The 26,757-nt window shown below is 35.7% G+C and overlaps 1 protein-coding gene across 1 annotated transcript in view; it reads left to right on the forward strand.

Annotated features, from left to right (window-relative positions):
* The window catches only part of LOC106783850 (homeobox protein OTX1-like), a gene marked incomplete at its 5' end in the record, with an annotated part of 45,476 nt that overhangs the window by 11,912 nt on the left and 6,807 nt on the right, over positions 1 to 26,757 (forward strand). The window contains one exon of the mRNA XM_014742765.1: positions 20,544 to 21,039. Within this exon, the coding sequence (XP_014598251.1) occupies positions 20,544 to 21,039 (496 nt within the window). The remainder of the gene's footprint in view (positions 1 to 20,543; positions 21,040 to 26,757) is intronic.

Raw genomic sequence — 26,757 nt, forward strand, 5'->3', positions numbered from 1 at the left:
ATTTCAGTTAAATCGTGGAAACTCTAAGTTTTATCGGAAATAACTAAGCATTTTTAGAAAAACAACAATAATTTGATTATGTATTAAAACAAGTTGTTTTAGAAAATAACGAAGTTATATATGAATTTGTAAGAAACTATTAGAGTTTAAGGTATGTGAGATTGAGATTTGATTCGTCTTTAAAGTCTGCTTTTCTTTCTATCACAATACTCGTAATATATTCGTTCTTATCTTTTCCTGTACTTTGAAAATCAATATCCTGTTAGTTGTGCTTTTCTACAAGATCTAATTTACCTATCAAATTTCAATAAAATATCTTAACTATATGCTTTTCTATAAATTTTTATATTACCTACTTGAGGTATGTAATTCTGTTCTCTTTCATATTTAAACAGATCAATATAGTTATTTCAGAGTTTAGTTAATCATTTCGCGAATTGACGGATTGAACGATTTAACAGTAAAATGTGCACGTACGTACATTAAATATTCAAATTCCATTCTTTAAATTCTATATAAATCATTATAATAATCGTACTATACGTATACTCTTATTTGATATTTAACATGAATACACATACACATGCACGAAATATTAAAATTGCATTCTCTCGACGAGATCATTTCGAAAACTAACATCACACTGAAAAATACGTTTTAATAATACGAAAGAATACATCGACCGACTAACGTTCTTGCTAAAAGCATACAAACGATCTGACCTTTATTACAAAATGTTCTTATTGTCGATAATTCGAAGAGATGACTTATGAATAGATACAGAGTGTTTACAAAACGACTTATAATCAGTCTTTTGCGAACGCTGGGAGATATACGAACGATGTTATAAAAGTATTAAATTTAAATATTTCGCGTATACCTACATATGCGTGTTTCGTTGCTATGCAATTGTTATGGCTATGTGAGCGAATGTGTTATACTGCTGGAAAAATATATATATACATATGTGCATACATTTATATGTGTTTACGAGGATCGTATATGACGAAATACATTCAACGCAAATAATTATGGTAATATTATTAATTAGAGCATCGTTACAAAAAGAGAATATAAAAATATTGTATCTAGTATAAATGAGAAAGTAATTGTGGTAGAAGAATGTATAATACGTAAGACAAGAATATGTCTAAACATGTCTGGTTAGAAGCTTATAAGAATGACGATTGAGAAGGGAAGGTTTAAGCTAATCGAAAGAACGGTCTCTCCTTCGTTTGATGTTCTGTTTACATGTACATACTTTCCTTACTTCTTAGTCGGTGTTTATATATCAATGTTGTTGTTTTTATTCTATTAAAAATCTCGTTGCCGAACTTGTAAACATATCGACTTTCGTACTCGTTCGGTGTCGATCCAATGTATTGCGTAGTTGTTTTCATAGTTATTGTCAGTCTGTTTCGAACTTCGAGAGGTGTAAGAACGACATTAGAAAAGTATAAAAGTATCAAATTCATTTCATATATGTATGTATACGTGTGCTTGTTTTGTTGTTATGCAAATGATATGCATATGTGTACGAGTGTGTTACTGCTAGAAAGTGATATATATATATATGTGCATATATATGTGCAAAACGTTGAATTTCGAAGAGGACGACACTCTGGACTTTTAGACTACAATATACATTTGTTTCAACTAATTAAAAATCATTTAAGGTATTTAAAACACTCTAATATACTTTACTAATATTTTATTTTTGTTTAAACTAAAACACATTTGTTTTAACGTTCCTGCATAATGATAACTTTGAATTTCAAATGTTCATCTAATAAAATATCAGATTGAAATTGTTTAATACGCCTAATTCTATTTTTACAAGATAGATACGTTCCAGAAGAATACGTTTAAAAAAATATTCGCGTAAAAGAATATATTGTATCTATTCAAAAATATAAGATTAGTTTCAGTCTTGAGAAATCAGCAAAAAAAATACTACAATAAACCATGGATTAATTTTTAATAGATATTATAGATAGCTCCATTAATTCCAATTGTCAATTCCATTAATAGATATGGAATGTTAAAATAAATGTATTACTGTTTAAACATTATTTAATTTTATCCAACGTATATTAAATCATATTTAACACTAGATGTACAGACTGAGCCAATTTGATTCATTTCACATTTTTTTGCTACACATATATAAAACTTAAATATTACTTTGTAAAAATATATATGTGTTGTTTTTTAGTTACGTAAGAAAATATACATAAATATTAATTCCTCTCCTCTACTCAACTCTTCATTCAAACAATGTTTGTAAGTTTTTAAAAATTAGTGAACAAAATATCCGTAACATCTAGTGTTAAATAATGAACAAAAAAAAAGTAATTATTTACGAAGAAAGAAATTTCACGTAATATCGAAATGTATGTACGTGTTCGTGCGTAGATTTTAGTTGGCAGATGTGTGATTCTACAAGTAGTACCTACGAGATCTCGATCACGATCGAGCGCCTCCATTGAAACCGCATCTCCTTTTATTCTTTAGTGTCCTCTCTTCTCTTTCTCGATACGCATCGACGATGTTCTATTCGTCGACTTGGACGTAGGCGAACGTCGTCGTTATGCTTTGATGAACGATTATGATCGAGAAAGAAAATCGTACCTAAGTACTACTTACTTTATCACTCCTTCCATAAGGAAATACACGTTCGACTAGTTGTCATTTATCAAACGATCGACAATATTTCTGTCGGTTTCCTGCAGAAAAACTTTCTGTTTTTTCTTTTTCGCGTCTATTATTATTATTATTATTATTATTATTATTATTCGTACACACTCAACACTTTTATAACACGATTTTTTTTTTTTTTATGCACGACAATTCTCCTACGATATCAATTTTATTTTCTTATTTATATTATTATAGTAGGTTTTGTTAGACACGATTTAAATGCAACCTGGTACGAATTAATTGTGTTACGGAAAAATTGAATGTATTATACTTCTTAGAAATATTTCTTTTTAGAATTAAAAGACATGAATGTACTAATATAAAGATTTTGAGGATCACGGACGGGGTAAAGCACAGACACAAGCCTTTTAAAATACTTTTATGCAGACGTGGGTGTTAGAGATAAGAATCTCATGATACGGAGATCGTTTCGGTATTTATATTCGAGGAACGTGAAACGTCCGAACGTCATCCTGTTCATGAATGAAACGTTTAGCTGGGCAGAAGATCACTGAATGATCTCGGATCTCACTCACAGTTGAGTTTTTCCGGAGCCAATCCAAAGTGATCTCGATAAGATTATTGGGCCCTTTTAATTTTTTTTTTTAAACTAGAGAATTAGAAGACGCGTTAAGCGTGACATTTGACTCGAATAATCAAAGATCGAAGGGTGTCTTCGGACGAGAAGGAACAGGAAATATAAATTAATTTGAACCTTTTTTCCCCCGAGGGGTGAAAGTTGTCGTGAAGCAAGTCAGAGGGTGGATCCACGTTTTCATTCATTCGCTGTCTAGTAGGACTATAAATCCTTGGCCCTTAGGTTTATTGTCCGGATCGTCCTTGCCTCGTGAGAACCGGACGTATGGATCTTTTTTAAATCACGTATTAATCCTCGCTGCACTTGTCGCGATATTCACCTTATCGTCTGTCATATCAATTTTCATTAGATTATTCATAGCATACAAATATACAATTTTGTTTCTTTCGATTAATCAATATTTTTATTCGAATCATTTCACCTTACCAAGAAAATCGAAATTCGTTTAACACTAAATCTACTACGTATCTTGTAATTTTTAAAGATGTAGTCATTTGTAAAAATCCTGTAATTTGTTAAAAGAAATGCGATAGAAAACGCAGGTAAAAAATGTACGTCATTCGTTTTTCTAAATAAACAAGAAAATATTTTATTCGCTATCCAATTGACGCTAAAATCTTATCCCATTTTAAGATATATGTTTTTCTTTCTTTCTTTTTTTAAAGCGGTCATTTAATCGCTCACTGTAGGAATATGAAATGTCAGTAGGTTTAGTGTAAATATACCATATATTCTATAATTTTATAAATATAATTCAATGATATGATTTCTGATCTATCCGAATTTAAACGCGTTTCATATTCGTACAACTTTATTAGATTCATCATCGACGTAACATACAAAGCCGGATCTAAATTTGATTACTACAATATATTAGGAAGCAAGCACGCGTTTGAAACGTTAGATAAGACCAATCCCGATCGATAGTTTGAATTAGCTTTGTTGGATAAAATCTCGGGTATTCTATTAGCACCCCGGTTAGGAGCAATAGGGAATTAGATATTTTCGTAGCAATAAACGAGTCGTTTGCTAGTGATTAACTACATAGAAAGAAAGGAAGTAAGCGAGAGAGAGAGAGAGAGAGAGAGATGCGTATACACACACACACACACATATATATATATATGAGAAGGAATCCTCATGGGGCATCGAGAAGACCCCCATGAAGTTCTCGCACGGGTTTGTTCGCGCTAGAAGACCGTTTCCAGCCCATACCATTTTTCTATCCTTCTGTCTTTCTCTCTTTCATTTTTTTGTGCTGTCTCTCTCTCTCTCTCTCTTTTTCTCTTTGAGTTTCGTTGGGCGTGTATACACACATACGAGCACGTGGCACACACGATGTATACCGTAGAGAAAAGGGCCGTTTAATCCCATTGGGAGTGCTAATCTTTGCGCGCAGGAAACTCCCCGTCCCCCCGCAAAAACCCCATAAACGCCCTTGCGTGGTACTACAATGGGCCGTCGCCACCAACCGTGAAAATAGACCGCAATGTCATCTCTCCAATTCTCTTTTTATCTATCCATCTATCTATTTCTCCTTCTTTTTTCTTCTTTTATCTACAGTAGCCATCGATTTGTTGCTATTTTCAAAACTAATATTTTTGTAATAATGCTCCGATGTTTGCTCAGATGATCGTACCGATAAAAAAAACAAAAACAATTCAAATCAAACGAAAATGGAGAAAACGGCGCGTATACGGAATTTTCTTAATTAAATGTTTATCTTATCCTTTAAGCAAATTCTTGCTTAAAGAAAAAACAAAAGAAAACGAGTGCACGCGTAATTATCAGAAATATCTTTTCGGAAGGCTTTTTTCGTTCGGGAAGTTGCAAGGGTTCCAATGATCATAAAAAGAAACAATAATACAAGACGTTGTGTATAAAATACTTTTCATATAATTTTGTCTTTGACATTTTTTTCTTTTACCCCGTTTCCCTCGTATAAATCGGGAAGATTTTGTTCAAACACTGAACCAATAAAATTGTCGCTAGAGCGAGTGTACATCAAAGATAATATTCAAAGAAGAAAATTCAAAGTTTTGATATTAAGAATATTACGTATATCGGAGAGGAGGCTATCATTTCAAATATTTTATTGTTTATAGGACAAAAAAATTAATAGAATAGAATAGAATAGAATAAAATAGAATATAATAGAATCGAATCGGTTACGTATACGATTTTGTATATCATATTAAGACGGTCCTTCGGAAAAGATAACCGAAATAATAGCCAGGTCGAGAGTTTATTTTCTCGAGCTAGCCCTCTTACCTTCCACTCAAAAGCACCCGCCCCCGCCCAGGATTATTTCGTTTATCTTTCGATAATCGAGAATGCCAGAGGTTGCTTGATGCGCAGAATGCGATCCAATCTGGTAGCACTCGTATGCGTATTAGAACACGCCTAGCCTTATATTCTTTCAAAAGATTCGCGAATATCTTTTTCGTCATTTTTATTTTTATATACATATATTTTCTTCTTTCTTTTTTTCGTAGTTAATTTTTATTCATTTTTTTTTCTACATCGTCCTCTCTCTCTCCGCTGGTGTGCGAAGCGTGAAAGCATCGAATTTGTTCGGTTAGCCGAATAATTTCTTTCCTATATTTCCCCGTTCTCTTTCTCTGTGGGGTGGAAAAAAATAATAATAAAGGAGAAAGAGAAGGAAAGAAAGAAAGAATGAGAAAAAAAAGAAAAAGAAAAAAAAGGGTTCTGAAAAGGATGCCCTCGGACTTTGGAATATTCGATTATGTCCACGGCCTCGCGTCGGTCGGTCAACTTTCGAGAAACGAGGTGGCTCCGACAAGTTGACGCGTCAGATGGAATCTGCGCCTACGAAAGGGACGCCCGCAGAACGTAGAATACTTGTCGCCGATGTCAAATGGTTAAAAGGTACTGGAGACACGCCTCGGCATCTCCAAAGCAACAGGAACACACATCTTAGATATGAGAGAGAAAAATAAAAGAAATAGAGTGTGTGTGTGTGTGAGAGAGAGAGACAGAGAGAATGTAATGAAAAATAGAAAAGGATAACCTTGGAATTCTTCATTTCGATCCCTTCTCCCTCGCTTTCTCTTTCCCTTTCTTTCTTCCTTCCTTTCTTTCTTTCTTTCTTTCTCTCTTTCCTTCTTTTTTTCTTTCGCTTATATTCTTTTTTTCTTTTTGCGGAGATAGGCGAACATTGTTAAGAATTCGAATGAAAAGGTTTTTCGATCTTTTATCGAAGTAACACGTCAACGCACGTCAACCCACCCTCAGCTTTTCCGTTTTTCTCCTTGCCTCCTTTTTTCTTATTTTCCTTTTATTCCATTTCACTTTGTATCTTTATTAAGAATTTATATATGATCGACATGATGGTAGGCAAAAGATCGATCTATTGAATATTACGAAAATAACTGTAGCAATATCCGTGTATAGGGGAAAGAATTTTTATCATGGTGTTGTTCTTTTTTTCCTTTTTCTTCTCTTTGACGTTTAGTGAACGCTAAAAAGTCGGAACATATTTAATATTTTTAGTATATTATAGCGAGAACGCTACAACATTCGTTTAGCAAACCATTCGAAACCTCTAAGAAATAATTTTCTTGAAAACTCAAATTTGGTACGGAGATTAAAAAGGTACTACCCTTGTGATCTAGGAATAAGATTTTGTTAAATAGTAATGTGGTTATTCTGTAACAGATATATTCGTTTACACTTATCATTGTAACATTCTTTTGAATTCACAACTCATGTCAATCTATCATGTCAGCAAAAATTACTTACAATTCTTATTGAGAATTGATTGTATATTTTTCCATTAATTATAAAAAAAAATTAATATTTTTAATGATGCATCTCTAGTGGATACCAACTAACGAGAATCATTATCGTCATCAATGAGAAATAAATGAAACGTTCATTTCGACATCTCAATTTTTACAATACTATTATAGTAGACAAAAATAGGTATATTGCTGTCAAAATGAAAAATACTTCCTGCGGTGCGTGTAAATTTTTTTTATTATTGAGGATATAAACTGTTGATTTTCCAGAATTATAGAAGTTTTGGGACTGTCATTGTTAAAAATGTCAATGCTGTGAAAACTTTCAGAAGAATATCTAAAACCATTCAACATCTTCAATGCTTTAACTTCATCTTTGTTGGAAAACTTAAGATTAAAAGGATTAGGGGTTAACCAAACGTCAACTTTCAATGCATTCGTATTACAAAGACCATCAATAAGAAATGATTTATGTTATTAGTTCTTTTTATTTTTGAAAATAATTTCTTACGAAATAGAAAACTAACTCTATTGGCAAAATGTTAGGTTACACCTACTGTAATTTGCATTATACACTTGTGTACTAATTATGTGTTCCATTTTGTTAACATTTGTTTATTCTTGCGCATGTTTTATATGACTTTACTTTTGTAAAAATTAATAAAATCGCTCACATTTTTATATTACATCGGAATCCCCCTTAGATCTTAAGTTTTACGTCAATTAGTTGTTTATCGCGTCCAAAAATAAAATTATTAATAAATGTGTCGCAGAGGAAAGTTGAACAGGGTAAGAATTTATAACGTTATTTCGATCTTATTAAACGTTTCGTCCCTTCATCGGGACTTCTTCAGCAACACGATCGTTAAAGTTTAGAGTCTCTTATATATTATTACAAAGACATATATATTCTTATATTTTTAAAATAATAAAACTGTACTTAACATCTACAAATCGTTATATCATAAACTGTTATATTTAAACACGTAATCAAAACAATACTTAAGTTTTACATTTGTTTCAAATTTTCTATGAAGTTGAGATGATCATCCTCTTATCAATAGATTGTTTATAAGAGATTAGAAAATGTAATTGACGTCTATCGAAACTTTCGATCGATCGGTGGTGCATGTTTACGTGTACTTTTCGAATTTTCTTCAACCTAATTGAGTGACACATATAATGATTGGATCATAGTTTAATCTGTCTATCTTTCTCTCTCTCTCTCTCTCTCTCTTTCCCTTGATTGTATTAGCCACTCGTTCGGAAACAACGAGATTGCTTACTTACCCTGCTCGCGATAATCGAATAAGAGGATTTTCCACGTTACCAAACGATTTCTTCTCTTTAAATAGATCAAATGACATCTGCGAGAACGCAGCGAGGATCATTCGTGCAACGATCGCTACGGGGATTGTTGGGATCGAGATAACAGCTCGAATTATATTCGAATTCGACGATGATGATCCTACTTATTTCTTTATTCCTACTTCCGAATTTTAGAATCTCCGCCATTTTTAATACGCCCAGGAGGAGGAAGTCATCGTTTATGAGATAGAAGAAGAATAAGAAGACAAAAAAAAAGGAACGAATAGAAGAAGAATATTCCGAGTAAGGAGGAAGTCATTCCCCCGACCGATTCGAATTCTTTTTTTCTTTTTCTTTTTTTTTTTCTTTTCTAGATCTGTCTTTAGGACATTTTTTTTTCTTTCTCTCTCTCTCTCTTTCTTCCACCGCAAGAAAATTTGAACCGATAAAAGTTTCGTCGTGAGACTTCGCAGCGGGTGAGTTTCTTCCTTTGAATGAGATTTCTTACTTTTTCGACCGTGTCGTAAAATTTAGCACCTGTGCTCACACACGAGAAAGAAAAAAAAAGGGCGAATTTTTCGATAAAGTACTCCCGGCATGCTTCCGGAAACGAATTTTACTTTACGTAGGTACATGTATAGACACGTAGGTACGAGTAAAAAGATGGGTTACATATTTACGTGCACGTTGGTAGTAGATACCTGTATATAAGTATAGAAACGTACACATATGTGAAGAAAAAAAAAAAAGAAAAAGATGGGTCAGGTTTTTCAACAGCGCGGGGAGCCTGGACAATAGTTTGAAAAGTTCGTACCTATGGAGGTCGACTTGAACAAGAGGAGGAGGAGGAGGATACGTACAACAATACGGTGCTGACGTGTTTATATAGCTGCTGCTATTGCTACAGTTAGAGCAAAGGCTCACAGACAGGAAAGCGTGTAATTTAGTTATAGATCAGTTTGTTACAATTTGGCATTTCGTTTGTAACAGCCCCTGTAAAACTTGTTTGCTCAGAGAACGACGGCGACTACGACGATGACGACGACGAATGATCGACGGGTAAACGTGGTTTGCTTAGGAAACACATGGTCGTTATTCTTTTCAGTCCCTTACTTTTTTTTCTTTCTTCTATCTATCCTTGTTCAATCTTACCTTCCTTCCTTTCTTCCTTCTTTCCTTCTTATTGCACGTTCATGCGTCTATTTTCCAAAGAAAAAATACAATTATTTTTCGACATTTATCTACCCTTGTAATTATTTTTTAAATGGAGATCTAATTGCAAAATTTTTCTTTGAATGGTAACAAATATTTTCATTGCCTTTTAACGATTCTTTTAAAACTACATATTCTATAAAATTTCCAGATATTCAGATTCGAATTCATTTTTCTGAAGAAGTAAATTAAGTGGCCGATTCATTCTTAGAAATATCAAAGAAGAAAGCACGCGTAAAGTTCAAAGCAAAGGCTTAATCCTTAGAGTAAGCGTTGGCTATTCGCAAGTTTTGGAACGAGTCCAAATATATATTGAATAAGTTTCGGTAGTTCTTCAAAAGATCGATCCTTTTGTATACGCTGTAGTCCTTTAAAAGATTTCCCGGAAAGATATTTCCTAACCCTTACTATGAAGGATAATATTGACAGTTACAAAAGAGAACATAATATATATATATATATACGTACCCAATCGGACAATATTTTCCTTTTTCTCCTATTTATAAGAAAATATATTTTAATGACTTAGGAAATCTAAGTAGCAACGAAATGAAAGGAGAGTGGGTTTTTGTTGTTACCGCTCGAGAAATCTTATGCTTTTGTCAATTAGAAACATTTTCTTGACAGAAAAGAAAAAAGAAAGGACAATGTGTGTGTGCGTATGTGTGTGCTGGGGTATGTGCTTGTGCATGAAAGTGAGAGAGAAAAAAAAGGAACATAGCGAAACGAGGATAGATGAAAAAGAGGGTAACGAGAGGTCTAACATAAGATTAGCAAGTAAAGAAAAGAAAAAACCTAGATAACGAGTATGAGAATGGCAGAGAGAATGACAGGGGGAGAGAGATGGAGAGATAGAGAGAGTCAGAGAGAGAGAGAGAGAATGAGATAGATATTCGGCTCTTCTTGCTGACTGCGTTGAGGAGAGAGCCCAGTTTAACGCGGGCTTTAACCAATTCAATTCATAGGCTCACGTTAAGCCTGGATTTGTGGCTTAGCACTGATGGTGTTTGCTACCACCACGAGAGATTTAACTGTTTCTGCGGCAGCCCGTACTCGTACCGACGGTCCAGGTAGATCTCTGTGTGTTACCCACCTACGTTCATCTTCGTCCTCGTCCTCGTTCTCGTCCTCGTTCTCGTTCTCGTTCTCGTTCTCATCGTCGTCGTCGTCATTGTCGTTGTCGTGAACCTCACTCTAGGGAGGGAATCGTTTCGCACGAGGAATCATTAGCCAAACTGCAACCTGTTATAGAGAAAATCTACAATGGAAATTGTGTGAGACAGTTACCAGAAACTTGGCCAAGGATCATTCGATAATTTGTTAAATAGATTTAAGCTCAACTATGAGAGATATCAATTAATGATTCAGATTTTATTAATTCGATTAATAAATGAAATTTTCTTCGAAACGGGGGATTTGTCATTACGAGTTTCTTCTACGGAATTTATTTTGCACGAGGAATCAATAATCGAACTCTGTGAAACGATTTATCCGAAATTTAGCCAAAGAATCGTTCGATAATTTGTTAAATAAATTTTAATCGAGCTATGTGAGAAATCAATTATTATCGAGATTTTATTCGTTCGAGATTAATAGATGACATTTTTGTTTGGGGGGGGGGGAATATTTGTCTTAACGAATTTCTATGGAATTGTTTTGCATGTGATGAATCCAACGGCATAACTGAAACCTGAAATGGAAACAGTGTGAAAAGGTTAGTCAAAATGTGGCCAATGTTCTTTAGTTAGGTATCAGGTTGAGCAATAAGATATCACGTAATGACCGAGATCGATTTAATTCATTCGATTAGTAGGTGAAATCTTTTAGATGGGATTCGTCATTATCTACCTGTGTGGGTTCCTTCTGTAGGCGTGGTTCTATCGCCATTAACACCAAGACCTTTCCTGATAAATTTCTCTTCTTTTTCTTTTTCATCCACATTATTGATATAATCATTCGAGAATTTAGTCGAATTTTTCGTGCAATAGATGAAAATATTTCAAGATAATTTTCAACGATTTTAAACGAATTAACTTTTTCAATAATTGATTATTTTTTCTTAAAATTTCTTTCTTGAAATTTATTCAAGTACGATGACGAGGAAACGTCGATCATCGTTAGAACAGTTTTATGAGAAATGACAGAGAAGTTAACTATGTTAATATGAATGTATGCATAAAGGAGATGAAGATTGGCAATTCCTTGCGTAACGTTCTTTTCTATATCTTTCTAATAGTTCGAGTTCGATAAAGGATGATCCGAGAGTAATTCCTCGATTCGAATCAACCATCCTTTCACTCTCGCAGTTAAACTTAATCCTTACATACATTCGTATATAGTACTTGATTAGGTAACTAGAAAAGTCACTAAAATAGTTTTCACCTCTTGACGAATCTAAATTCGTTATAAACTACATTCTACATTATCATAATTCAATTTAATTTATTAATATTATGCGACAAAAAACATAAATCGAAGAGAAAGAAAGTGATGTTAAAAATGATGTAACCGAATTACGAGGAGACAAAAAAGGAAAATAGAACAATGAAAAAACAAAAAGAAAGAAAAAGACATGGGAAGAGAACGTCAAGGAAAGAAATCTTTCATCGACTTCATTACCCATACGTATACGCATATACATATATCCATAAGAAATAATTTGAATTCAAATATTTGTTCCTGGGGAAGAAAGTCCCGTGGTGGTATATGGGACTTCTCCTCGGTCACCCGTAACTTTTTCCGAAATTCTCCGGGTGCTGCTACCACCACCATCGAAAGTTCATTTTTACTTCCATTTCTGTCTCTTTCTTCTTTCCTTCCTTCCTTTCTTTCTTTCTTTCTTTCTTTCTTCACTGGGGTCGTCGGATAAGCGAGCACGGGCCCAAGAGTACAACGAGAAGCGGCCATTCTGTTAATAAGCGTATGCGAGCAGCTGATATGCCCGAAGGCGAGTTTATCCAACGTTGGTGTCACGTTGGAACGCATCGAAGAAAGATATTCCTCCTCGCTTATGCTCTTTCTCTTTCTATCTATCGTGAAAACGTATCTTCTATCTCTTTCCCTTATATACTTATAAGTATACGTGTATACTTTCACCAGAAAACGAAAAAGAGTATATACGAAGTGAAGAAGAAGCTTCGTACCCTTTTTTTTCCTCTTTCTTCTTCTTCTTCTTCGTCTTCTCTAAGAGCATCCTGGGTTTATATACCTGTCCTGTGTGCGAGCCCCAGCCAGGCCAGTAAATATGTATCCACCTTCGAAGCACATATGTATCCGTACATAGCAGCCCAGTTGGGCCTCTAATGATGATCTACGGTTAGCTACCGCGCACAGCTTCTATAAACCTCCTAATTTCTCCTCTATAAATTCGTCGAGGGGGTAAGGGCCCACCCTGTCCTCCCCCTCGCCTGCTTGCCTGCCTGCCTGCTAGCCTGCCTTCCTCTTTCACTCCCTCCATCCCTCTCATACCACCTTCAACTCTCTCGCATTTCTATCCCCGCTACTTCTTCTAAGTCCACCATGTTACACACGATGAGTATTCGGGAATATAAAGAAGAAACGCGGGAGTGCGAGTGCGAGTTCAAGAGAGAGAGTGAGAGAGAGAAAGAGAGAGAGAGAGAGAAACAGGGGCCTCAAGATGATCCCCGTCGTTGCTTCTCTCTTCTTCTTGCAAGTCCCTCGTAAATTCACGAGAACGCTTAATATTCCCTCCTCCCCMCCCCCGCCCCACCGGTTTCTTTTTTTAATACATTTTTTGTATTCCTTCCTTTTTTTTTTCTTTTTATATTTTTTTTTTACAAGCAGACGCGCACGCGCGCACCTTCCTCTCGTGTGAATTCGTATCTTCTTTTATTACTAACGGCTTGGTTTATCTGAGAGAGCGAAGACAGTGAGTGGGTGGAGGGTTTTGGAAGATAGAAGAGAACCGGCATCAAAAGAAAAAAAAAGAAATAATTCTCTCTATCTTTCCTTCTTTTATTTTCTTTTTCTTTTTTTCTATCACCCTTCTTTTTCTATTTCGAAGTTCTCGACATTATGAATCCTTTCTTTTTAAAAATGATTATTTTTCTCGTCGAATGATACTAGCGATCAGGTTTTATTTATTATTGTGAGAAACTACGAGCGAATGGAAAATGACGAAAAAGAAAAAGGAAAAAAAGTGTAGAAACCACGATTACCGTTTAGAATTTCGATAAAAAATGCAAGCAAAAATAAAGATACAAAAGAACGGATAGTAACTTTTACAAAATACAATTAAAAATGATGATACTTTTTCAAACATTTCCAAATAAATTAGATATAATTTCGGGGTTAAAAAATATTCGGTGAATCTGTCGTTCTCTATTCTATTCTCAACCATTGGGATACCAAGCAGGACATTTTTTTCTCGATTCTCGGCGACTACCATTTAGGGCCCGTAATGCCTGGAGTGTACCGAACGAGTATGCGTGCGTGTGTGTGTAATATATATGTGGTTAGGTAGCACGGTCCAGGAGAGGAAGTCGAAGGGCAAGAGCGGCGTTCTGGAGGAGGGAAATATCAGGGCGGAGCCTGACCAGGAGGAGGAATAAACCGCGCAAACTCGTTGTACCTTCCCTCCACTTCTTCTCTCTCCCTTCCTCTCTCTCTCTCTCACTCTCTCTTTCGTGTATACATATAAGAGAGAGAGAGAGAGAGAGAAGCGTGCGCATAGGGCTCAGCCTAGCCTTTTGCGCTTCCAGCGAACGACCCCATCCGGTTTTCCTCTTTTCACCTTCATATGGATTTTTTTACACCGTCCCCGTCGGCCTTCTTCCTTCCTCTTTCGTCCACGTCCATCGAGACTTGCGCAAAAAGTTCTCCTCCATCCTATCCTATCCTATACTTTTCTTTCTTTCTTTCCATCTATCCAACCTTTTATCTCTTCTTCTTCTTCTTCTTCTTCTTCTACTATTATTTCTTTATACGTTTTCTTATAGTTTTCCTAGCATCTTTTCTTTTTCTTCTTCTTCTTCTTTTTGGTTTTTTTCTTTGACTTTTTTCCTTGTTTTTTTTCCGGTAGAATGTTTTTCACTCGTCATTGTCGTTTAAACAAAAATTATTTCTTAATCGATTCCATTATTTATTACGTTCATTTTGACTTGCGTAAGGGTTTATTCTTCGATGTCTCTCTCTGTCTTTCTCTCTGTCTATGTTTGAATTTTCTCCTCTTTCAGCCTTTTTTTCTTTTTATATTATCCATTTTCTTCTATTTTTCTTCTCTCGCTTACTCATCTTTTCTTTTTTTTCTTTTTTCCCTAAGTATCCGACGTTGGGCGAATGTTATTTTTATTTGATTTTAGATATTTTTTTATTAAACTGATTTTTTAAAATCGTTGTTTACTTTCTTCGTCCTGTTCTTTTTTTTAACGTTATTTTTGTATTCATTCTTCTGTCTTATATAATTTCTTCTTTTCGTATTATTCTTATTGGAATTTATTTGAATTTTTAATCTCCCATTCATCATCTCCACCGTAGTACGCAGGAATGAGAACGATTTTGAAAGAGACCTAAGAAATATGAAACGAAATGCATTTTAAGTGTAATAAATCTCTTTAAAATATTATTATCAACACGTGTTGCTTGTAATTGTTGGAAAATGACATTTTGTTCATAATTTTAATCCAATATTAATTAGCGATCTTAAACGTTTTTAATTGCATTGACGCTCTCGAATACTGTTGTATTATACTTTATCTCCCTTTTACATTTTCTTTCTTCTTTCGTTATCATCGTCAGTTTTTTTCCCCATGTTTACGTGTTACTTTTTCAAGCGTCCTGTGTGTTTCACTAAACGTTTCTTATTATTTTAACACATTGCGGTTGGTCGACGCAAAAATTTGTCCCGACGCCGACGCCGACGCGTTAACAGACGAATATGTTACCAGCTTAAAATTATATACATATGTGTGGGAGTACATGGTGATATATAAACAATCGTACTTACAGCGGAGTGAGATTTCTTTCGTGACGACTGCATCGAACAATTTTAATTAACGCATTCGTTGGAAGTTAAATTTACGCTCGTGTGCACAGATCAGATAAACAATGTTGCTAAGTAATATGTGTATTACGTAGATATGTACGTTAACCGGATAATTATTTTCATAGTTAAAAGATCAAAGTGTCGTTTAACGCGATTTATATCTATCATTCCTCTTGTTTTCATTTCATTATCGAAAAAGCTTTGTATGAGTAATGCCTCTATTAAAAGACAAATACTAAGAAAAGAAATTGGCGCGCACGCGTTTTTCCACATTAGTCATATTTATATTTCATTGAAAAAAGATAGAAAAAAAAAAAATTGTTAACAAATAAGAAGCATCGTTCGTTTTATTTTTTAAACATCATCGAGAACTAGGGAATTTTTCTCCTCATTTTCTCGTTATGCCGAAGTCGTTGAAACAGAAATGCTAATCGGCTTAACACGGTCCTGCCAGCCGGCCGATGATACACATACTATCACTCCCTGCATGTATATACGAATGTATACGTGAAAATATCTGAAGAGAGAAAGAGAGAGAGAGAGAGAGAGAGAGAGAGAGAGAGTAACAATTCACAACATCGACCCATCCAAAACGCTGCTGAACTTTTCGAAATTACATCGAAATGTTCTCTTTCACAGGCCGATCACAATTTTGTCGTTCCAGTTATCGATTTTTTGTCTTCCTTTTTTTTTTACTTTTAAAGAGGTTAGAAAGACACAAAAGAGGCATTTTACTTTTTCATTTGATAATTCGTTATTTAAATAAAAGATCCATCGAACAAAAATATTTCCTCAAAATTTATCAATCTCGTTTCGATGATATAAATGCGTGTACGAATAATGTATAAGAGTAAAGAGAAGGATAGATAGATAGATGGAGAGAGAAAGAGAGAGAAAGAGAGAGAGAGAGAGAGAGAGAGAGAAAAAGAAAGTTTCTCTGGTAGTTTCCATGTTTCGTCGAAACAATTCGAGTGGTAATACTAATCGGCTTTACCGAAAGCTTCAGGACGTTCCTCTTGAAACGTTGACACAAACCTGGCCGATTTTCACGGAAATATTCTCACCGCAATTGTTTGAGAGTATTAACGAACGATCGGTGTCGAGGAACGCCTGATGGATTCGTCCTTTCGTTTCCAAGGTCTGTTAAAAAACAACGTTTTTTTATTTTGTTGCAAAATATTTATTATTACACCCTTTCGCAACTATACGCGGCAACTATAGTCGCTCTTCATAAAATGATTCGTATTTTACATACGACGAGTGTATGTTGTATTATGGCACATCAAGTATCTCTAATTCAAGACGTGTAGTTTTAATGTATTGTTTCTTTCGAACAAAATATAATACCCTCAATATCAGCAAAAAAAATGCCTCAAGAATCAATCCAGCCCGTTGACGAACGGTGCTGTTTTGTTCCTGCATGTTCAGCAGGAAACACTATAGTGGAAAACACGGTCGTAGAACGAGAGGCTTAACAATTAATTTATCTTTCATAAAATTTGCCTATACCATAGTTATTTTAGTAAACCCTTCTAGGAATTACAGAAAAGAAAAGTTAAACTAGCCTTTTTCATGCTGTACCAAGATAAACATAGCAATGAATAAGTTCTGTTATACTATTCAAAGTTCTTTATTCGGAACTGACAATGGTTAAAGATTGACATTTTTCTTACCTTTTGGAAGAAAAGAAATAAATTTGAAGATTTTTCTGAGATATAAAATATCATCCGTTTTTGCTATAATATATTTCGGTCTCTTTGAATTATTTTCAAATTTAATAATAACGGAATTTATTTATTTCATAAAATTTCTACGTTAAACGGACAGTATGTATAGTAAGCAGGAATGTCACAAATGTTTCGTATATTTCATAGAATAACCTCGTTAAACACATCGTCCACAACATATACACCGACGGAAGAAGAATACGTGCTTTATAATTATAAAAAAAAAAAGAGCCAAGAATCTCTCATACATAATGCGATAAATCGTTAGTAAATTATTTCAATATTATAATCGTTTAATTATTAGTCTATAAATTTTTATCCCCCACGTTTTAACTTCATTTCCGATCGAAATGATATTGCTTTTCAATGATTCGTAGTAATCCTTCGAGTCTCTATTATACGAAAGTTCTTATTGATATATTTGAAGCAAGTGAGAAACTATTTCGTTGATGTTTATGCGGTACGGCAAGGAATGTTCTTCAACGTTATCATGGTTTTGTCACCTAGATAACGAGCAGCCATATACCTGTGTCGTCATCGGTTGGTACCGCCGGCTGTGTGTGATGTGTATGCAACGAGTTGCACGAGAGTTCACTATCTCTCACTCAATTTGAGCCTCATCCGGCGTAAGCGGATCGACCAGACTGGCCTTTTAACGTCGGATAGCCTCGGCTCTCCTGACTGTAAAGAGTGTGTGTGTGTGTGTGTGTGTGAGAGAGAGAAGAGAGAGAAAGATAGAGAGAGAGAGTGCATAGATGCCTATAACAAACATTATCCGCCATAATGCTCCCGTGTAAACATACCTACCTATGTGCATCTCACCCTATATAGAAAATATTTCTCTCTCTTTCTCTCTCTCTCTCTTATCTTGCATAGTTCGTTCGGCCCTTTATTCACAATCCGGATAAAAACGTCTTTTTACGTTCATCTTTCTTTCTCCCCCTTCTTTCTTTCTCTCTCTCTCTCTCTCTCGCGAGAGAGAGCCGAGTTTGTTTAACCGTTTAACGTCTAACGGGAAGTTAAGTTTCACGGATAAGTCGGCTTTTTAGCATGGTTCTCCTCTCTTACTTCCACCCTTCTTTCTCTCTTCCTCATCTCTTCCGGTTTAGCACGCGACTGACTCCTCTCTAACCCTCTTCTGATCCACTAGAGGATCATTGAGTGGTACCCTTCTTTACGACCTTGGTTGATCCTACGAAAATGTAATCGACTTAACGGCGCTAACACTCTTGCCAAGAAATTCTTCTCGATCTTTAATCGCGATCGGCCGATTCTTATCGTTTTCACTCGTGTTTTCAGCTTCTTCTTCGACAGTTGGTGATACCATTTTCTCGTTTCTTCTTATTCTTTTTTTTGTTTTTTTTTTGTTTAATTTTAATTTTTATTATTTTTAACTCTTAAATCTTGCTAATAGGGAAATTTGGTATTGCGATAATAGGGACAATTGGATTTGCTTTTATTCGATAATTGTTTCGATTGTCGAGGGACAATCATTGGGATCATAAAAGTAAATGGTGTGATAGGATTTTTTGTTCGGGTCAATATGTTTATACGATTTGTTTGGTATTTTAACCGCTAACACTAAGGATAAGCCGGATTTATATTAGGTTTATAGTATATCTACAGGATTTCGTAGCACTTCTTAAATAGTTTATCAGATTGTAGAAGATTAAAATGGATCCTTCGAATCTCTAAATAAAAGAATTACGAATGGATTTAAAAAAAAATATATATATATTTTTACAACAGAAACTTATATTAGATGAAACATAAAATCTATTGCATTTGTAACATGCGATATAGATTACCATGTTATTTCTGTTAAAATGGGTGGTAGAATTCGTTAACAGTATTACGGCCTATTATATATTGCCTATTGGCTAAATATATTGGCCTATTCGCCAATAGATTTTTTTTTAGGAAAATAACTCGAACAAAGAATTTGTTCTCAAGAACGAAGGGACCCAATGATGGTTCTGCCCATTGATGTATACCTGCCCACTTCTCTCTCTCTACTCAATTCTACTACATAGTCCCCACCCCCGTTTTTGAATAGAACTGAGGTCGAAAGGGTCTAGAAAATCATTTAAAGAACTTCAGCTCAGTCCAGTTTAACAGCGACTTTTGAACTGGCCAGACGTATATAAGTCAGTGTGTGAATCCCTAAAATCCTCTAATATCCGTTTTCCTTTACTTTACTTCTCATTTTTTACTTTCCTTACTATTCCTTAATTTTGTCCATAGTTCAACAGCATCCTTAACTCACTTATAATTTTCTTCATTTCGATTCTCCTTTAATTTTCCTCCTTTCTTTCTTTTTTCGTCATATTCGAAACAATATTAAGAAGAAATAAAAATAGTGCGATATTATCGATACCTCTATAGAATCCCCATCCCCGTTTTTGACCGAAAGATTGAAAGGGGTTGGAAGACCATCGTAGAAACTTGTTGCTACGTACGTAGTAGCAGTAAAAGTAAGCCTATTTGACCATATCAGGAGTATACGTGTTTGTTTGTGTCTTCCCGTGTCGAAAAAACTTTCAAATTTTAAGTAAGTGGTATTATCAATCGTGTTTTCAAAACATCTTTCTTAGTACGGAAGTGATTTTTCCAACTATCCATCCTCCTCTTTCCATTCAGAGAAAGAAACTAAAGTTGTGATTCTTTGGAAAATTATAAAACAAATTTAATGCAGTATCCGAAGGGAAATATTTTGGTGAGTCTTTTTATACAAACGTTTATTAAGCGCAATCTTAATCTGCTATTGTAATAGTCTCCTTCGTTGACAAATTCGTTCAGATATTTATGAAACAACTTGTAAACGAAGCTAGAAATATTTCAACTTGTATGTTTATTAATAATCGTAATAGTAAAAAGAGAATTATCATCTTTGTATCGCTTAATCGTTTATCTTACCGAGATATTGCGATTGGTGAATCCATGCAAGTTTGGATTGATTCATTGAGATCCGACGAGTTCAATAAACTTAAATACAGTTTCGTTATATTTGAATTTGTCTTTTTTTTTTGGCAATTTATAAGAAATCACTGTTACAAGTTTTCTACGTGATACAAGTATATAATATGTTACCGTGAAAGACCGAAATTTACCATGTGAATCTTAACATTCTCCAATTTTGGTTTTTCACAATAACATATATGACCTTTATCAATTGTATTTAGAAAGAAAAAGAAGCAAATGAAAAAGAATAATAACAGTAATTTTTGTAATAGTTGCAGGTGGAGGAGTTCGTGATTAGCGACGAGACGAGCTACAAGTATCCTGTGAAAATAGAAAAATCAGAGTTCAATATAACTCAAGATTGTAACAATAAAGATTGTTTTTGGTACGAGAACAATAGAACGGACAGAAGGATAGAATACGTTGGCAATTGTGGAAGTGATAGTGATAGTGGGTGTAATTGGAAAGAAAATAACAATAGCAACATTAGTAGGAGCGATAACGAATCAACGGTGGCGGGTGACCTGGCTTGCCTCGCGGGATATATGGCGGGGKATTTGAAGGCAGCGGGTGCCACTTGTACCCCAACCGGAAGTCATCAATACCACCCCCACAGTAGCGCTGCTATGGCATTTGGAACGCATCCACATCCACATTCTCATCCGCATCCTGGAGCTGCCCATTCAGGGATATCGACGCATTTTGCTCTTGCTGGTCACGGGCACCCCCATCCTCACCCGTTGGAACATAGCCTTGCATTTCCACAAGGTAAATTTCTTTTATCATTTTTTTATCTATCATACGATTTCTATTATATCTGTCGCATTCGAAGCGTTTCACAACAGGAATATATTTTTCATCAGAAAAAGAGAGAAGAATTATTGGTATATTATAATATTGTGTATTTATTTTGAAATTTACTCGATTCAGGAAAGTACCGCAAGGTGACACTACCTACCTGCACGTGCACGAAACACCTTTTTTTCTTTCCGAGTCGATTTAATTAGACATTTCACTTTTGTTTATTTTTTATTTAACAATCTAATATTTCGGCATGCATATGATAATATGTGTTTGGACGATTTAATAGTAATCAAAGTCTCGCGCCCTCGTAATAATAAATAAATCCAATCGTCATTCCGTATTGGCTCGGATCAGACCGTCCGTCCGTCCGTGCGTCCTAAAGCCGAAAGACACAAATCATTCGACATTAGTCCGATCTCTCTTTCCACGTGCTTTCGTTGGCTTTCCTTTCGATATTAACTCTTTTAATAGCATCGTCTGGCATTTTGCAATCCAAACATCGTTCAAAGGCTAATACCATAATATTCGCTGGTGAAATGTCGCGCGTTCTTGTGCGCCGTACGAGAAATTCCCTTTGTTCGCGATAGAAGAGCCATTATTGATTGTCATGCAAATCGATGCATCGACTGAAGCCTTAGCGGAGTCTTCACGGTAAACTCAGGGCTTCTTAACTATAGACACTCGGTCTTTCGTCGTTATGACTATACCGATCCTTTTCGAGGACACATTTCTCTTATTTTTTCGCTTCTTCTCTCTTTTTTCTTGTTTCTTCTTTTTTATTTCGTTTCTATCAAAAAAGTGGTAATAAATCCTACCGACTCTCCCCGCCCCTTTCTTTATATTCGGTTGGTAACTAAGTGATTGCGGATTTTGTTCGATAGACAAATCACATTTTTTAATTCAGTTTTTTGATAGCAAAGGTCAGAAATTTTATGAACGTGGAATTATGACACTGCCTGACACAATGGGAACAGGTCATCGACAAAAATTGACAGTACCTAATTGAATGAAGATATATTTATCAATAAAAATTTAGAATTTTCCTTTTTATTTAAAATTTGCAATCATTTAATTGCTAACCCAATATTTTCAAACTTTCTTTTTCGGGGTATTTTCTTTTATTTTTTTCTTTTTAAATCTTTTTTAAGAGTAACGCAACGGAACTTGATCAAGGAGGACGATCGCAGTGTTATAAATGTGTGTAGGTATATACATTATGAGAGGATGATTTCTATTGCCACTAATTGCACTATTTATTTCATTTGTTTATTTATAAAATCAGACGTACTTAAATCTGAACCTCTGAACACCACCGCCGCCCTCGTAGAAAATTATCGTACTCGGTATTTTCTTATTTTCAACAACACGAATTGTACGAAAACGCGTATCTCGATTGTCCTCCTTGTATATAGGCTTCGTGAGTAACGCAATCGTTAAGAAAACATAAAGGAACGTAAAAAAACGTAGATACTATGATAAAAAAAAAAGAAAAGAAAAAACACGTCCAAACATTTGTATTACCTTACAATAGATAACGGACCGAACTCCGATAATATTAAATGATATTTTTTGACGATACGAACCGTAGAAGAAAAATAAATTAGATCGGTAGAGGAGAAGGTTATAAAAAGATGAAAAGAAAAGATAGCAGCGCATTTCCGCGTACGATTTCAACTTCTCATCGTTCTTGCGGCATGATTTTGTGGAAAGCAGCAACGTCGTCGTCGTTGTCCTCTTCCTCCTCCTCCTCTTCTTCCTCCTTCCTCTTCATCGTCGTCGTCGTCGTCGTCGTCGTCGATTTCACTCTCTTATTCTCTCTCTCTCTCTCTCTCTCTCTATCTATCTCTTTCTCGTGGCTTGAAAGGGTCCTAGGAATAGGGGGKGAGGGATGCAGAAAGAGAGAGAGAGGGAGAGAGAGAGAGAGAGGAGAGAGTGAGTACGCTTGAACGAAGAAGAGCGGAGAGAAGCATGAGAGTAAGCCGCTTATCAGGGTGGCAGCAGGCAGTATAGGTCCAACCAACGCAGATAGGTGGGTTTCCATGGAATCACGGATCTGTCCGTTAGGACCCTACGTACCTACGTCCAGCCGCCTATCCGGTGTAGGCGTATCCGCTACACGAAAAGCCGACGAACGACGGAGACGCCAAAGAGAAACGCTAAAGAGAAATAGAGAGAGAGAGAGAGAGAGAGAAGCTAGATCGTTCGCGTATTTGTGTAAAGAGAAAAGATTTAGGGAAGGAAAGAGAGTTCAAGAAAAGTAAAAATAAAAAACGTAAAGAGAATAAGGGAGAGAGAGAGATGATAACTGGCGGTAACACAAGTCACTTAACTTTTTTATCGTTTGGAACATTCGCGAGTTGGTATTTGTAAGTTGGTTGGTTTATCTGGAAAAAAAAAGATCGTATAGATTTGGAAATGATTCGATGTGTTTATTTTTGTATAAATACATTGTCATATTATATAATGTTGTCATTGAATTTTTGATCAAAGTTGATAGTTACGGGTTTCATTTGGTTTTTAATGTTCGAAAGACAAAAAGTGTGATTGTTTGTGTGTGTGTGTTTTTAAAATAAGAAACGGAGACGTGAAATAGAGTGGAACGCTATTCGTCAACTGAGACGCGTGTACGTGAGAAGGCTATTTCATGTTTAGCGTTGGGAGAAAAGATGTATAGGGATGGGGTAGGGTAGGCGTCGAGTATCAATGTTTATTTTATTATGCAGTCGCGTATATATAAGGGTCGTGAACCCGACGTTCACTTTGGGAAGTACGACGATAGCTCGAGGCATGTAAAAAGGGGGCGAAACGGGACTGAAGGGCTGAATATTGAAACGTTAGAGTAACGAGCCAACAATCGCTCGATGAGTGAGTGTTATTTGAGATGATTGGAAATCTTCGTTTCCACATACTAAAAAGTATTCTACAAATTATTCCGTGGTATCTTACGATTTAATTATTTTCATTGTCGTGATTTTTAATCGTATTTACAATTTTGTCAACATATTTTCGAACATATTTTGATAATTATCGTAAGAATAATTAGAAATTCTTGTAAAGATATAATCAATTCGACTCGTAAATTAGTTACGATTTCGTTCCGACGAAAGTTAGTTCAAGGGGTAAAGAGGAAAGAACACAAGGAGTCGAAATCGGGTAAACGTTAGGAGGGTAGTTTGGTGGGTGTTACGTGGGAGCCTTGTCACATGTCTTTTTATTTCTCTCTCTCTCTCTCGGTCTTTTCCCGTTGGATGACAACTATTTGTTGTCACAGAGAAATTGCCTGTCCTTTTAAGATCCCCCTTTAATTCGACATCCCGTTAAAATTTCTGATTTTTATATCACGTAGAACATATAATAATATCACCACTTGAAAGAGTAGAAATTCGTGAAAATTAGGAAACTATACTTGAAATACTTTCAAATGAGATGAAATTGAGGCGAAGGGAATTAAAAAAGTGGAAAGATTTACTGGTAAAATCGGTGGAATATTTGGATCGGTCAATTAGGTCTCGGGTTTAGGGGTGGCGGCACGTGGCGTTAGCACGTGCACGCGTCGTCCTTTCGAAGTGGCCGCAAAACGTCGAGGAGGAGAAAAACCGTGGAGGAAGAGGAGGAGGAGGAGAATGGAAGAGGTAGTAGCATAAGAGCTCTCTTCTCGCCGACGGCGCGTGTCACCGGCAAATTGAGTAGGTGGACTTGCGAGTCTTTCGACGATGAGATAGAAAGAAAAAGAGAAAGTCAGAGGTGGTGATGCTTGGGGTTGGAGTTTGGGGGCGGAAAGAATGAGAAGGAGAAGGAGGAGGAGGTGGAGGTCGGAATCCAAATACAAATCCGGGATCCTAATTGCAGGATAAACACTCGAAGCTGAGTGAAATGTCACGTATACCGACATTGACACTCGCCCTTAAAAAGAAGACACTTCTCGTTCGTTCCAGTTATCTTATTCTCTTACTCTATTTCACACTTGGATACTTGCGACTCATATTTCTCATTTGCGAAATATTACATTTGTTACGGCTAATTAGTTTTACGGAATTTTCGTGAAACGTTCGTTAACGTTGGTTATACATATTTGAATGTATTAAATGGTAGAACGTTTGGCTGGAAAAGGACACTTTCAAGGAGGACACGCGTAATGCGAAACTTATCCGATTATATTCGCTTGTCCCGGATGTGTGTTGGTATTCTATTACTTACTTATGCTTCTCTCCCAGCTAGATTATATCGAGTAAGGACGTCCAGACACGAAGGCCACACGCGTTCCTACTTTTCCAAGCTAATTTTACGATCATCTATCTCTTCTTTCCCGTTATTAACCCTTCGCATTATAAGGTCGTTGCTGGAAAGATAAAACATTATTTTTACTTACAATCTAATCATTTATTCTCTTTTTGATTAGTTAATCAAACATATATCTGTGTTAGAGAAAATAAATATTATTTTCAAAACAGGAAGCGAATAAATGAGACATCAAACGTAAATCAAATTATTATCAATCAAAATAAGATAGGAAAAATAGTTGTAATGCAAAAGGTTCATAGTTTCATTTCTTTTTTTCGTGAACACTCCAATAGAATAGAAAACAATGAAGTATCGTTTGAAGTAAATTTCGGTACTTTGATTTTATGGTAGTCAGGATGGTGTATATAAAAGTAAAATGTTACAGGTGTTGATAGTGGGTGTCCCGATCGATTCCCTTTTAGTTACAATTCCGTTCCGGTCAGGATGTAAACGTAAAGTCGGCCAAATGTTTTCATAGCTGATGGCCTTTTAGGAAGCTTCTCTCTTTCTCTTTCTCGTTCTCTTTCGCTATCGTCAAGCCACGTGCTGTCATCCCACGGTACCCTGAATAATCCATCTTCCCTACTACTACTGCTATTCTCATTCTCTCTTTCTCTATTTCTATCTTTTTCGTTCTTCTTTTTCTCTTTCCTTTCTCGCGTTTTAGCTTTTAATTAATTTTCGATTTTCTCTCCTCGCTTTGGCCTCGTCACTTTTCTTCAAATCTTCTCTCTTCCATGAATACCAAGATTTAACCTAAGAAAGAGAGTCTAGTCCTACTCATCATTATCATCATCATCATCATCAGAGCAGTTTTTGTTGGTCTTCCTTTTTGTTGGTCTATCCGACGATTACGAAATCCTTCCTAGAAAACCGATAGCCTTGGCACCCTCGAAAAGACTAAGGCAAACTTTTACATCGTTTTATAATTTGCATCGAAAGAGGATATACCCAGCTATCGCGAGAAATCAGCGTGAAATTTCGCTTGGCGGTCCATTGACTTTCATCCCACTTCGGGTGCCACGAAATACGAGACAACTAGGATGAAGATGATGGAGGAGAGGGAGCAAGTAGAGGAGGAGGAGGAGGAAGAGGAGGAGGAGGACGTCGACAGTCAACGAAGGGAAAGAAGAATCCAATAAACAGAAAACGAATTTGCTATTAGGGTCGCGACTGATCTCGTTGTGGGCCCAATGAGCCAAAGCAACCCTTATACCAACCCCCGGGTAGGATCCTTCTCGTTCTCGCACTTGGACGATAATAAATCGAATCATACTCCTGGACGCAGCGGGTGTTTGCCGAGACATTAGGGTTGCTTAGCAAGCTATCTCTTTCCAACGAAATCGTCCTCGGGACTCTTTTATCGACGTCAATTCGATTTATACCATTTATATCCTAAGT

This window comes from Polistes canadensis, unplaced genomic scaffold, assembly GCF_001313835.1.
Source record: "Polistes canadensis isolate GaletaPanama2010 unplaced genomic scaffold, ASM131383v1 scaffold_27, whole genome shotgun sequence".
In the NCBI taxonomy this organism is placed as follows: domain Eukaryota; kingdom Metazoa; phylum Arthropoda; class Insecta; order Hymenoptera; family Vespidae; genus Polistes; species Polistes canadensis.